Raw genomic sequence first — 15,584 nt, forward strand, 5'->3', positions numbered from 1 at the left:
GAAAATCTCCAGAAATTAAGATTCTTTGTTGGAGAAAAGCCTGCAGTTACTGTTGCTAAATAGCTACCTTAGCTTGTTATGCATGGTCTGTTAATGTAATTACAAATTAAATCACATTTAATTTGTATTAAAATCCCCTTTTGATATAAAAGTACGACTTTCTTAGCATGGATTTTCTTTATCCCAAGAAAAAACTGATTCTTTTCATCTGGGCAGGTTTTAATGTCCCTTCTGCCTGGGAAAAGCTCTGAAATCCCAGGTTTGTTTATGCACACCCCCACCCCAAACATTAACATACATATATGTAGGTATAGCCATGTATAATGGGACATTTCTGTGTGTGTGTCTGCCCTTAAGAAACAAAACTCAGACAGCATGGGGAGGTTATCCCTAATTTTGACCCCTTGTTAAAGGGTTTTACACAAAACCTTATTTTACTTTTGTCATAACTGTGGTAATTAATTAATACCAAATAGAATGTTTGCCTTTCAAGTTGTATTCCTAAGGAGAATATGGATGGGAGCCTGTATTTATAGGAAAATAGATGAATTTTAAGGATAGGGAGTGGTGGGGTTTTGGTATTAAATATTTGTTATAAGATCTGGAGAAAAGGGAAGGAGATTAAATTTGATGAATTATTTGTTGAAGACTGCAATAAGATTTATGTTAATGGATAAATATGAGTAAACTTGAGTGATGGCAGCCTTGGCAGTTGTTCAGACAGCCTGTAATGCAATATATTTTGAAATTAGTTGCTGTGATAAAGTATTTTCCAAATTAATTAGAGTGTGAGAGGAGGAAGCTTTGGGTGTTGGGTGAGAAATGGAAGTTAACTCAGTGCTCCAAGTTTCCATTGGAACAAGGCTCTTAGAACTCCAAGGAGTCCTTCTGAACTCACTAACTTGAGGATTTTTAAAGAACTCTGATGGAGAGACTGCTGACTTCTTGGTTCTCCATAAGGAATGCCACTAAAGACTAAGAAGCTTTCCTTGAATTGGTTCACTGCTCCAGCTTGTAACCTTCATATTTTAGAGTGTTCCCAAATCTCCACTGTCTGTAAAGAAAGGAAAAGACTTAACCTGCTCTAGGAGCTCCCAAACCCAAAGGGAGGCTCCAGCCTCGTGTGTGAGCCATGGTGGCAGGTGGCACACGGACAGATGTCATCCATGGGCTCTGCACTGGGAATATCCTCCTGCTTTTCCAGCTGGATTGGCTCCATGGACTCTCCAAGTCAGTGCTGTCTCTGCCAGGAATGTGGAGAATGCTGAGGGAAATGGAAGGAAGCAGGGAAGGCTCTGAAGTGGGAAGTTACTGGAATAAATCTTAGGCCCTTTATGGAAAACTTCCTAAAGTGAAATCTCCAACATTGCCTGGTACAAAAGGTTAGAATGGAGGTGTGAGTGGCTCTTCAGGTTTGAACCAACTTGGAGCCTTTTTTACCCTGAATATTTTTTATTTCAGTCTCCATTCTGGCTGAGGATCCTGCTGTGTGAAGGGTCTGTTCTTCAGCAAGTGCAGGAGTCACTTGGTGCTTTTGGCAATTCCTTACTTGGGAAGGGAAGTTCCAGGTGGCTGCCCAGGTGGATTTGTCCCCAGAGCTTGGGACACAGGCACAGAGAAGTGTCTGGAAGATGATCTGCTCTGAGAACTTTGCAGTGTGTGCTCCACCAGCATATATTGTATCTTCATTTATCCTGGAACATGTCTGTGGGAGAAGGAACAAATGCAGGTGCCACAGGTTCTGGAAAAACTGCAGTAGATGAGATGGTTCATCTGAAATTAAGCCACTGAAAGGACTTGAGCAGTGACATTTTAATGTCTGTAAAGTCCAGCAAGCTCTGCAGCAGCTTTTTGCTGTTCAGCTTAGCAAAATTTCGTGTAATTGAAAAATTCCTGCAGAAACATGGTTGTACATGTAACACTTCCCTGCAGTGAGGGGATGACAGCTGAGGGCACTTGTGCCATGTTCATTTCTGCTCTAGGAAGTCTGTGATTGTAGGATCACATCCACATCCCTAATGCAGGGTGTTCCTTAGTGCTTCCCACAAATGTGAGAGATTCCCATTATTGCACATTTCTGTTTGCGGGGTTGTGAGTGATTGGTACCAAGTGAATTACACTTGCCCAGCTCAGGAAAGGTTAAGCATAGCAGAGTAATTATGGAGATTTTTCTGGTAGTAGATCCCACAAAATAATCTAATTTACTGTCTAATTTTATCTGCTGTACTTACTGAGACAGCAAATAGATTATAAGATGTTTGGGGAATAGTAATTTAAAAGAGGGAAGAAAAGCCCAAACCTCAGGGTATAACTGACAGTTTGACTACAGTAAATTAATAAAGGCTCACTATATTTTGTGATAATGAAACACAAAGAGCCTGTGAGTGAGGCATCCAGAGTAGCTCAGTAATTGTATGTTATGGGGTGCAAGTGAGGGCTGGATGGAATGCATATAAAGGGCTGGAATTTGATTTTCCTCTTCCCTGACATCTGAGTGATCAATCTTTGTTGTTTTTAATGACACTTTAAATTATGTTATCACTTTTCTATTAAGCTGATTCTTTGTCTCCAGTGTCTGAAATCCGATTGCCTCACTCTTTTGTGAAAATGCTTCATTGTCCTTACAAAATTAAGATGTTTTGCTTTATTATAAAAGCAGCTTTGCTTTAAGTCCAGAATTTTTCCACAGCTGATTGATACAGAGGGAATCACCAAGGAGTCTGGCAGATTAATTGTTTTCTTCCATTAAACTTCTAATAAATCACCTATTGGGAAATTGAACTCAACTCTGGGCTTTCTGGAGGAAAATAATCAAAGGGAATAAAAACATGGCACATGTTGAGGTGGCTGAATTCCCACAAACATTCTGATGCTGCAAGTAGTTTGTGAGATCCCCTAGGACAAGCTGAAGTGACAAGGAGGAACAGTTTTTAATAGTTTTAGTAACATCTGAACTGCTGTCAGTAACTTTTCCAGAGGCTGGCAGTGGGAAAGGAGCGCCCTAAGGCACGTGTTGCTTTCAGAGGGTAACAGCAGATCTCCTGGAAAGGACATTCATGTCCTCAAAATGCCACAGACACGCTGATGGCCTTGGATCATCCCTTCAGGATGTGACAGTGGCAGTTCTTAGGGCACAGCTCCTTCCCTGCTCCCTGTGCTGCTGTCCCTGGCAGATCCAGCTCCCTGCTTTCATCCCAGCCCTCAGCACATTCCCTGCTGCAAGAACAAAAAGCCAAAGCAGCTCTTTTACATAATAAAAGAAGGTTGAAAATTTCATGGATGGATGTGTCAAGGTCCAGGCTTGTCTTACCCTGGTGTTTTTCTTCAGGCCTGGTTTTGGAGGCTGTCTGATGTGCCATTCCCACGCAAGCCTGCCACATTTTTCCCAGCATTTGGGAAGCCCTTAATATGATTTTTCAAACTCATATCTTCACTCAAATTCCCTGCACTTCTTCCAAGGCAGCCTTTCTGTAGTCCTGGTGTTTCTCATGGGAACAGTGTGGCTTTCCTTACAGAGCACCTGGACAGGGACATCTCTTTGGATGCTTTTAACACCTAATGCCACTTATGGTTTTGTTTGCTCTGCTTTTAAATGATTTGCTCAGCAGTTACAGTAGGATCATAAATCAGTATTTATCTGATAAATAATAGTGAGATGAGGCAAAACTCTGTGTCCCAACAATTTACCTGTCCAAGAAGGTCAGGATTGGTCCTACTGATGTAATTCTAGGAAAATTTCAAATGGAGAAAGCACTGAGGTTGATTTTTGTCCATTGGCCATTCATTCCAAATAGAGACCAAGAAAGGCAATTGTTGTAATGCTCATATATTGACAGAATTCAGTTCCTTCCTGCCCTTGAGAGTGCCAGGCAGGAAGCCACCAGGTTCCCTTCCCTTTTCCCCAGTCTTCCTTTTCCAGCTGCAAATAAAAATGGCTCTGGGTCAGCATCCAGGCACAACTTGTCCTTGCTTGGGGTTCTTGGCATTTTATTGGAAAGTTTATTGGGTATTTTGTGTGGGAACTTGGGTGTTGAAGGAACTTGGAAAAATCATGTACAAATTTGTATCAGGTGAAGGTCAGTGATGGCTGCAGGGGAGGAGGATGTGGCTGGAGGCTGAGGGTGCTGCACTGAGCATGAGGTGCCACCTTTACCTGCCCCATTTAGCAGCAAAAGCAGACAGGTTGTAAGGGCTGGGTTAGAAACCCTTCCCTGCCCTTTGCAAGTCAGAGGGGGAGGTTCTGTACAGACCCTTTGTCACCTGATGAGTCTGTATTTTGAATTTCTTATAACCTCTATCTTATTCTGAAGTATTTCATCTCTCAGGGATGCCTTACCTTCTCACAGAATTCAGTTCCTGTACATTGTGTAATGTGCACTGCTGTCCTTGTGTTGTAAAGTCTCTCCTGTTGTACTTCCCTCAGCTTTCCAAGCAGTCAGTCATTCCAGCTGGAGCTGCAAAATGCCTTTTTCTTAATGATGTGATTACAATACCTCATTTTTCTTCAGTTCTGGCTGCTCTTGACTAAATACCTTGGATCACATTTAATTAAGAGCATGTGAAGCTGCAAGTGCAAAAAGATGAGCTGCTCTTGTGGAATTGATAAGGTTGAACCTAATTTTCAGTGTGGTGTAATTATAACTCCTCTGTGTCCCACACTGGGGTGGTGTCCATGGAATGACCCTGTCCCTGTGTGTGCAGGTCTGGCCAGGGTATCCCAGGGACCTGGGCTATGGCCAAGGCCATGTCCATGGAATGACCCATGGAATGACCCATGGAATGACCCATGGAATGACCCATGGAATGACCCTGTCCCTGTGTGTGCAGGTCTGGCCAGGGTAGCCCAGGGACCCAGGGTATGGCCGAGGCCATGCAATGACAGGGTCCCTGTGTGTGCAGGTCTGGGTGCTTCCAGCTGCTGGCCAGGGGTATTCTGGAGATCTGGGACATGTCCATGGAATGACCCTGTCCCTGTGCATGCGGGTCTCAGGCCCTGTCCATGGAATGTCCCTGGAGTGACCCATGGAATGTCCCTGTGTGTGCAGGTGTGAGGCCATGTCCATGGAATGACCCTGTCCCTATGTGTGCAGGTGTGAGGCCCTGTCCCTGGAATGTCCCTAGAGTGACCCATGGAATGACCCTGTCCCTGTGTGTGCAGCTCTGAGGCTGTGTCCATGGAGTGACCCATTGTGGGATCTCAGCACATCATTCCTGATGTCCAGAGATGCCAGGAGAACCCTTGGGGGTCTCGAAAATCCTGGAATGTTGCCAGAAGTGTCTGGTGGCTTGATTTTGATCCATCCACAGAAATAACAAGAGTTTGAGGACAAGAGAATCACTTTAGAGTAAAAGGTGTAAAAGGGACACATTTAGAAGGTGAAATATAGACTTTAAGGTTTTTGGGTACAGGGGGGTTATGGAGACAAGATGGAGAGATCAGGGCGTGTCTTGTCCTTCTTCTTCCTTCTTCTTGTCCTCCATCTCCTGTGGTGATGTTGGCACTTGGGGATTGGTTTATGGTGAAGGTGCACTTGCTAACATGGGTGAAAAGCATTGGGAAATAAAGGTAAATATTATGTACGTAGATATTAGTATAAAAAGACATGACCGCCCCGTGGGTGGTCAGAGAGTGCCTGTGACTGCTTGCAGATCAGACCTCTGTTGGGCAGACAGAAAATTTTGTAGATAAGAAATAATAAACAATCCGAAGATCGAAAAGCTGAAGAGTCCAGACTCGTCCTTTAAAATGCGTGCCACCCAAGAACCACACTACCCGTGTCGGGGCAGAGACAGACAGCCGAACCCGACAACCCATGGGGTGACCCATGGAACGTCCCTGGAGTGACCCTGTCCCTGTGTTGCAGGTCTAAGGCCATGTCCATGGAGTGACCCACGGAATGACCCTGTGTGTCCCTGTGTCCCAGCTCTGAGGCTGTGTCCCTGCAGTGACCCTGTGTGACCCTGTGTGTCCCTGTGTCACAGCTCCGATGCTGTGTCCCTGCAGTGACCCTGTGTGTCCCTGTGTCCCAGCTCTGAGGCTGTGTCCCTGTGTGACCCCGTGTGTCCTGTGTTGCAGGTCTGAGGCTGTGTCCCTGCAGTGTCCCTGCAGTGTCCCTGTGTGACTCTGTGTGTCCTGTGTCCCAGCTCTGAGGCTGTGTCCCTGCAGTGTCCCTGCAGTGTCCCTGCAGTGTCCCTGCAGTGACCCTGTGTGACCCTGTGTGACCCTGTGTGACCCTGTGTGACCCTGTGTGACCCTGTGTGACCCTGTGTGTCCTGTGTCGCAGGTCTGGCCGGTTCCAGCTGCTGCCAGGGGGGGTGCTGGAGATCCGGGATGTGACCGAGGCCGACGCCGGGACCTTCACCTGCATCGCTGAGAGTGGCAATGACACCCTGGAGGCTCAGGCAGAGCTGGCAGTGCAAGGTGGGTCAGGGGTTTCCATTTGCACAGAGAACACTTCTCCACATACCTGAAGACCTACATATCTAAGTTTATTCTGTGATCAGTTCTGTGCCCTCTTAAAAACTGAGCCCCCTCCAGTCCTGTTATAAATATTGTTACTCTGATTTATTTCCAAACTGCTTATGATTTCCTAAATAGCCAAATGAGCAATGTGCTCCTATAATACAACCTGTGGGTGCTTCAAAGCTGCTCTATCTATCAAGTGTGGTTGATGTCATGTAGCTGAAGGAGGGCCAAGGCCACAGAGTGGCTGATCCCATCTGAAAGTCAACCTGTGCTCCTGCAACCTGGCTGTCTTTGGAAAGGACATCTCTAATGCATTTTTCATAATCCTTAAGTACATTGTTGTTTTCATTGAGCTTGAGAGAAGGTAAAAGCAGAGATATTTGGTAATATGCTGGTTTATTGTGTGTTTAACTGTTTTGCTTACTCTTGCAAGCTATTTTTACTAGAAAAAGTACTGAAATATTGATAATGCAGTTGTAAAAAGCATCTTACTATGCATAAAAAGGTAAATAAAGCAAACTGGGTAAGCAAAGAAAATAGACTTGGTAAGGAGTGGGAAAGAATTGAGGTGAAAGCTTGCCTTCCATGCCTTTCTTACACTCCATGAGGAAATCTCTTTTTTATTAATTGGACCCTAGCAGGGGTTTCCAGTTCTTTCTCTGGAGTTCCATGGCATGTGCAGGGTCCTTATAAGAGCTTACCTGACTTGGTTTAGTGTGGACTGTGGTGCTACAAAGTTGATCTAAAAAGTAATTCTGAGGGGAGAAATTTATTCACTGAACATCCATAAATGAAGGGTTTTCTATAAACAAAAGGAAGGGTTTTCTGACCAAAAGGAAGCACTCAGACTCTATCTGGTCACAGATGAAAAACCTCACATTTTTCTTACCTTGTATCTTTATTCTTTTGGCCAAAGATTTGGTGCTCTGGCTTGGGAAATACCTCCAAACTTCAGGCTTCAGAACACTTTACTATGGCTTCAAACAGCTCATGTGTGCTGTGTTTAATTCAGTTCCAGCCTCTCTATTTTACAGAATTGGCTTTGTGTTTTATGGGCAGTGACAGCAATTAATAACATTAATTATATGATGCAATTAAGCAGGTTGTAGATAAAGCTGAGAGGAGCCTTAGTGCAGCACATCCAGCCAGGTCACCTGGGATGAAAGTGAACTGGGACAATTTTTTTGCTCCTTATCTGAACCATTGTCAAGGATTTCTTCATTTGGTTGTGAAGATTTAGAAAGTTCTGCCAGACCTTCCATGCTGATGTTTTGTTACACCTGGCACTGGAAAGAAAATCCTTTATGCTTGAGTATTAAAATATATTAAAGATTCTACAGACTGCATTTCAGATATGACATTTCTGATTTTACTTCTTAGTTCTAATCTTAATTCTACTTTCCTTGGGAGGTCACTGTAGGGAGTAATTGTATTTCTGCATTACTGTACTTTGGTGCAGGGTTGAATAGCTTGAATAACTGTTACCTGATCCCTGGATCATTTCCTTCTAGACCAAAGAAATTGTCATCTCTCCCCACCTAATAACATCATGATTTTGCTTAATTTAAGTTCTTTCTGCCATTCTTGGAAATGAGTCTGGCAGCATTTCAAACAAAGAATTCATTTTTGGGTACTGTATTTTTCTACAGCTCTCCTTGAAGCCCTTGTTTTTTGTAAGAGGTTTCACTCTGCACTGGGAGTTGTGCTCAGGCAGCCAATCATTTTTCCTCTAATAACATTTCTCCATGGCAGTTTAGACATGGAATTCTGTGCCAAGGGGGTGATGCTGTTGCTTGGCAGTGTTAGGGCAGTGGAACTGGAGAGGTGTTCCTGTGGCTGCCTCTTGACTGAGCTTTCCTGGCAGTGCCAGCTAGGGGCTGACTGAAATTTGCAGGCAGAAACTGTAGGGGGACAGAATAGAAGAAAATGAAGATAGTGTAGAAAGTAATGTGACCCCTAAGGAGTTGCAGCTGGGCCAATTAGCAAGGATTAGGAGCAGGCCTGACTTTACCAGGCCACAGCTGTAAGCAGTGAGAAGAGAGGGCTATTAAAGAGCTGTGGCTGGTTGAGAAGGGAACTGGAATCAGTGGCTGCTTTGTGGAGAAGGAAGAGTCAGTGCTCAGAGGAGCTGCCCATGAGAAACACCAAGAAGGTTTGGAACTTGTGTGATAGGAGACAACAGCATGGAAGCCCTGCAATAAGATAACAGCAAGAAACAACCTGCTTTATCCACTTGTAACTTTGACTTTGCATGGACTCAGGAATGCTCTAAAGGTCCCTTTGCTCCCTGATCAGCTTTTCTGTGTCCTCTGAGAAGGGTACAAAACCCTGCCAGCAAATGAGCGTCTCTGGCATGGTGCTGGCCATTGGAATTCTCCTTCCATGGCAGTGGGGATGAAATTCCTGACCATCCCAGGTGGGAGGGTGCCCTCAGGTGTGTCACACTGGGGCTGTGCTGGAAAATGGCAGGAAAATACCTGAGTTTTACCCTGGGTTTGTGTAGGGTGCTAGGGAGTGCTTGGGGAAAGCTTATTCCAGTTTATATGGCATTGTACACCCACCAGTCTTGGGAGTTCCTGGGGTGTTTTCTGTTACTTCTGGCACATTTTCAATTGGGAGAAGTGGTACCTTCAGTGCACTTCCTCAGATCCTTCTGGTGACACTTTAGGATATACCAGTTTCACATACCTGAGAACAGTTGAACCCCTGTGTCATAAATATGAGGTGCTAGAGGAGCCTTCTATTGCCCTCATGCTGGGTTTAAAAATGATTGGGTTTTGTTCCCCTACATACATCCCAGAAGGACTGAAGCAGGAAAATGGCCTTTAACTTGACTGGAAAGGTACTGAAGAGTCCAGAAGAATTCTACACAAATTTCTGTCCTCAGTCTCTTTATTTGCATTGTGTATCTGGGAGGTAGAGTCAAGAAATTTCCTTACCTTTGGAAGGGCATTTTGGCTGCCCTGTTCCTGAAAGTGTTCCAGGCCAGGTTGGATGGGGCTTGGCACAACCTGGGCTGGTGGAAGGTGACCCTGCCATGGCAGGGGGTGGATGTGGTGACCTGTCAGGGGCCTCCTAACCCAAACCATTCAGGGATTCTGTGTACCTGCAAACTGGAGATGTCATGGACCCACTGGTCACACACTGAACCCTTGCCTGGTGCATCTGAGAAGTGATTCCATGTGGGAGAGAACAGGGAATGTCCCAGGGAAAGCTGTGGCTGAGACAGTCCCATAATCCCAGCCCCTAAAGCTGGACATAACCCTGCCCACACCTGGGGTAGGGCCAAACACTGAATGGACAAAACGTGGGCACCTTTGTACCCAGAGCGTCACAGAATGGGCAAAGGGACCTCCTCAGTTTTCCTGGGGTGCAAATGCAGGGAGCACTGTGGGAAATGGATTTGTAGAGAGAGAATTCTCACAGCCTGACAGAAGTCTCACATATCTGTATGCAAACCCTGAGAGAAGAAATGCTGACTGAGAAATGCCATGGAATAGGACAGACATTGTTGAGAGAGAAATGGAACCAGAAACAAGTTTCAAAGGATGGCCTTGCAGGTAAAACCAGATACTTTGGAGAAATAGAAAGATGAAAGATGCATTTTAGATTATTGGCTCTAAAGCATTTCCAGCATGGTGTGACAAAAGCTGATAGGCCCAGAAACACTTATAATGTAATTAGGAAATAGTTGGCTTCTGATTGTGGTGGTGTGAATTATGACATCTCTATTGTCCCACCCTTCTCATGAGACTGAAAATGGAATAAAAGTTTATAAAACACCTCTCAGCTGCCCCATCTCTGGGTCAGAAAAGGGCTTAATCCAACAGGTCCCCACAGCCCAGGCCAAGCAAGGGCAGGACACTTCCCATGGTGGAGGCAAGAATTTGGAGCCTGAAAAGTCACCTCTCTCTTGGCTGTGGTGGCAGTGCTGTCCCCTCACTGTGGGTGCTGCTACCAGGTTATTTACAACACCTGTAATGAATTGAGAGCACTGGAAAAATTTGTTTTGCTCTCCCCAGGCATGAAAGAATCTGGAGCATTTCCCTCAGATAAGGTTGGGAAGTGATGACAGCAGAGCTGGGCAAACAGGTAGTTATTACTGTATTTCATGTGCTCAGCCTGGGAGAGCCAGAGTGGCAGTTAAATACTGGGGAGGTCACAAGTTCAGCCTTCATCTGGGCAATATTTCAAATTTATGGCTGTGCCCAGCACCCTGGGGCTTTGTGCAGGGGCTGGGGCTGAGTGAGGTCACCACAGGGCCTTCCTGTGGCCTGCCTTGGTGCTTGGGGGGACTTGCTCTCCCTGTTGAAATATTTACTGCAGTTAATAATGAACCAGAAAAATCATCAACCAAAAAAAATAATCCATTTTCATTCTCCTGTAAAATTGACATGGCAGGTCTGAAGCCTCTAAAATAAATAAGTCCCTGTGTTTGTGGGAGAAGAGTGAGAGTTGCTCTTTGCTGTTGCTTGTTGTTGCCTTTCAGTGAGTTTTTGGAATAGCAGAAAATCATCTTCTGAGTTGTCTAGGACAGCATTCAGTGTCTGATAGTGCATCTTAAGTATTATACATGAAATGTCTGACTGTGTGAATGTAACTAAATTTAAAAATAAAAAAGAAGCTTCTTTTGGGGTATCTGTAATGATAAATCAGAGATTGCATGTGGCAACTGGCTGCTCACGACCTTGTTCATGCTGCCAGAGCAAATTGTGTGGAAAAAACCAAATGCAGAAATGTTTTGATGGAATTGTCCACTTTGTGCTTTAGAAGGAAGTGCTGGAAATATTTTCAGTAGAGCTGACAAGGCTCACAGCAATGGCAAAGCCTCATTCCAGCAGAAAATGGGGTATTTTTGAGTGTTGGTCCTGCAGTGTCAAGAACAGTGATTGCTGTGTTCTGGGGGGGTTGGCAGGATTGCCTCACCTTGGTTTCCCTGCTGCCTTTGCTCTTGCTGGGGTCTCTAGTACTCGGATTACTCATGGCATGTAATTATTTTAAAGTTTTAATTGGAGATTTTGGCTTAAAAAACTAGTTGTGATTATGCATCTATTAACATATGACTTGTTATTAAAATAAAATGAGAATGTGCCAGGATGTGTGAGGCAAGTCAAGACTTTCTTTAAAACAGAACCAGGACAGCTGCAGAAGGAAGAGCCTGAATGTGAAGAACCCTGGGCTTGTTTTCCAGGGTTCTCTGGGGCAGCTGCTTTGATAAAAGCTGATGCCATCCTGCCCCAGAAATTGTAGCTGTTTGCAAAGCACATTAAATCCTGCAGCAGCAGAGTAATATGTCTGGTTAACTGTTATTTTTGCATTAAGCTTTCATTATTATTGAAAACAATTCCAGGGAAGAAATTTGAACCATCACTGAAAATTGCTCAGACCTCTCTCATACCTTCGAGATGAACTTCATCGATTTCCCTCTCTAATTAAGCTCAGTCTGTATTTGATAATGGGCTGCTCCTCAATTAGAGATTCAGGAGATGCTGCATGAACCTGAACTTGGCAAAGGCTCACGTGGGGGACAAAATATTGTCCTTTTTGGGGGTCTCAGAATGTGCTGCTTGAAGAAGCTCTTGGAAGGAAAACAACACCTTGGCTTCATAGGAGTTATTTCTTGCCCTGAAAATGTAATGAGTAATTAGAGACCTTTTTTCTGTGGTGATGCAAACAAGGGCAGAGAGTCCAGGAGTCTGGTGTGGATGGTGGAGGAGCTGAACTCCCTGGAATTTGGGTCTCTACCACTGCACTTCACTGTTGGTCTGAAAAGGCTTTCTGAAAGTCCTCATTCTTGCTCCTTGGTGTAGTTTAATGTGAAGGGAGTTCACTTGTGAATTCAGCTAACTGGGAATTTTTGCCTCTCACATTTGTATTCAAGGCAAGGCTTGCTGGTGGAAAAGTTATACACAGATCTTCAGGGACATGGGAGAGGAAGGACAGGGGAGTGTCATTTTAAGGCTACATCACTTGTTCACATTGTACCTGGACACCAGAAAAGCCCATCTTCAGCAGAGGTGTAATTTTTAATACTAAAGGTAAATTTCCCCAAGATGTTCTTTGCATCATGCAGAGGTCCCACTCCTGTGTTCAACACTGTGTCCTGATTTCTGTTCCACAGGCTTGGGCTCAACTGCCTCTGCTTTTCCTGCTCAGTGTCCAAATCTTGTTCTGTAGCTGGACTGTTGTAAGTTTTCAGGTTTCTTGGTCTGTCTTGATGTTTTTCTAAGAGCAGGAGGAACATTTGTCCAGCCCTTGACACGTGGAAGAGAGCTTGCCTTGGTCCTCAATGGGGGCACCAACGTTTGTTTTCTTTAGCAGCATTTCCAAAAGTCACCAGTGAGCTTTGCTGGAATTTCAGGGAGCATTCTCTGGTAGCAGTGCAGATGTTTAACATTCTGTGGGGGTGTCAGAGAGCAGGGAAATGTCAAATGTGTTGTAGGAGCAGCTCAGGGGAGCCCTGCAGGCCATGATCTGTGCTTGGCCATGATCTGAGCCCTCCCAGGCCATGATCTCCCCCAGGCAGGGGGCACTTGGCAGCTCAGGGCTGCTGGGGAGGATTTCCAGCCTTTCCTGGGCTCAGGCTGGGCAGGAGCAGCTGCTGGGTGTGCCTTGGTCAGTGGGTGGGTCCCTGTGGCCAGGAGGAGGCTGGGATGGTCCCAGGATCATCCCAGGGATGATGTGCAGCCCCTCTTTATGATTCTTCTGGTTCATTATTAACTGCAGTAAATGTGGATCATCCCCAGCACCATGGAGTGTGCAGCCCCCAGATAATCCTGCTGCAAGGGAGGCTTTTCCTCTTCCAAAGTCTCTTTTCCAAAGATCTGATAATATTTAATCGTGAGGTTCTTGTACATGAAACATCTGGAATTCTCTGTAATTGTAAAGGCAAATTCCCTGTATTTGTAAAGGCAAATTTGTACCTGTGCAGTGTGGGAAGAAACAGCCCCAGATTCCACCTTCAGTAATTCTGGAAAGGTGAAAGATTAATTAGAAGATTTTTGTGCAGTTATGGCACAGTTTACAAAGATTGCTCCAAGTGTGATTATATCTGGAAAAGTTGTCTTGTGTTACAGAGGTGCTGCAGAGCTTTCAAATGGATTTTTGTGGTGCTGAAAAAGTTACAGAACGGCCCCCAGATGGGCAGGAGTGAATGAGGACATGGATGAGATCCTTTGGGATGGGTGTTCATGGTGGAATGGTGTGGGGATTTGGGAGGTAACATCCAGAACTGCACATGCCAGGGAGATGAGATACATGTGGAATTAAAAAAAAAAACCTCTTTGTGAGATATATATATATATATATATATTTATAAAAAACCCATTAAGAAAGACAAAACCAAATGATCAGTAACCCTTAGAATTCACACAAATGGTTTTCCTTGTAAATGTTCTTGAGGAATCCTTGGGGATAATGAAAATGTTACTAAATTAAGCAGCAGTGTCTTAAATATCTACAATGTCGAAACTGATATTGAACTGAGGGAATTGTAAAGGCAGCTTTCTCTTTCAGGCAGAGTTTCTAATAAATGAGGATCATATTAACAGGGATTGGAACCAGCTGCTGCTTTAGGGACAGAAATCCTTTTCCCCCAAAATGGCTTTTAAAACAGAAAGCTGAGGCTTTGCCTTTGGCCTAGACAGGCAGTTACAAAATGTAGGGTTTTGCCCAGGGTTTATATTTAGGGATGGGGTTTTTTTTCCTTTTGGTCTCTAAAATAAAAATGTGGTTTTTAGTTTGGAACAGGCTTTGCCCAGCCCAGGATTTACTCTTTTTGCAGTGTGTTTTTCATACAGTGCTGTAGGAAAGGTAAGCCCAGCTGGCTCATGGTCCCAAGTGCTCTTGGATGCTTTCAAGGATTCAAGGACACAGTAAATGTATGTACTAGAGATAAGCTATAGGGGTTTAATACTGCTTTTACTCCCCATCAAAAGGAGATGACAGAATTTCAATTGCAAACTAAAAGCTGAAAGATTCAGTAGTAATTTTTAAGTTGCACATGCCAGAGACTTCCAAGAAATGTGAATGTGTGAACTAAGCAGCTCATTAAAATGCCTTTTGCCTCCAAGTGAGACTCTTTTTATAGGAGTTGTGCCCTAAATGGTGAGTACTTTTCTCTGTTCATCAGGGTCATCCTTCCATTTTAATTGGGTGAACCAAGCTCCAAGTTTAATTTTTGAATTTATGGGATTTAAATTTTTTTTTCCATTTCAGCAGAAACTTTTGCACTGTTTTCACACCACCAAATTTCGTGATGAAAACTGAGGGTGATGTTAAAGTTGAAATGCTGAGGAACACCACACATCAATCAGTCTTGAGAGGGAGTCCATACCATAAAGTGAACATATACTTTCTTTCAAGTTAAATTTTTATGATGGTTAAGCTGACTCTCATCCAGCAGATAATTGATTTCTCTAATGGGAGCCAGATTATTGCCATTACTGGATGTCTCATTATCCAAGCTCTAGTCCTTGGCAGGGAAGTTTCTCCCAAAGTTGCAGAGATGAAACAATCCAGTAATTTGTGGGAAGGAGGAGGGCTCTTATCTGTGGTGGCTGATTCCCTACATAGTCTTGCAGTTAATTAGTTTGTCTTCGTGAGGAGAATGAATTAGAGGAAAACCACGGCTGAGTTTGGGTTCCTGGAGTAAACAGGGTTTGGTTATGATGCCAGGGGAGCTTCAACACTGGCAGAGTTCTGGAGGAGATGGGAAGCCTTGGGGGCAGGTGTGAGCTGCCTAATAAAGGTGTTTTGTGCTCCTCAAGGTGCCCTCTGCACAGAGGGGCTGGGGGCAGGACTGGAGGGAAATGGGAACAGGATCTAAGATGCTCACAGAAGGAAACCAGGTTCAAAGTGGGCTGGTTAATGGTTAATGAAGGGCAGAACATTATTTTTATATTGAATATTTTTCTAACCAGTGCCAAATTCTGACAGCTCTGCTGGTCTTGTTTGTGTTCAAGTGCTGACTCAGAAGTTGGATCTGTGATCTCTATTTTCACATCCTTAGGAGCTTAAGTGTAGTCCCAGTATAACATGGAACAAAGCCCTTTGCAGGTGAGGATGTAAATTGCTGTACTGTGGTACCTCAAAGCACCCCATGCTCTGGCAGTGCCAC

The 15,584-nt window shown here is 44.4% G+C and overlaps 1 protein-coding gene across 8 annotated transcripts in view; it reads left to right on the plus strand.

Annotated features, from left to right (window-relative positions):
• The window catches only part of NEO1 (neogenin 1), a 178,653-nt gene that overhangs the window by 77,510 nt on the left and 85,559 nt on the right, over window positions 1-15,584 (plus strand). For all 8 annotated transcript variants that reach the window (XM_066559131.1, XM_066559132.1, XM_066559136.1 and 5 more), the window contains exon 5: window positions 6,285-6,421. In XM_066559131.1, the coding sequence (XP_066415228.1) occupies window positions 6,285-6,421 (137 nt within the window). The remainder of the gene's footprint in view (window positions 1-6,284; window positions 6,422-15,584) is intronic.

Source organism: Molothrus aeneus, chromosome 13, assembly GCF_037042795.1.
Source record: "Molothrus aeneus isolate 106 chromosome 13, BPBGC_Maene_1.0, whole genome shotgun sequence".
NCBI lineage: Eukaryota > Metazoa > Chordata > Aves > Passeriformes > Icteridae > Molothrus > Molothrus aeneus.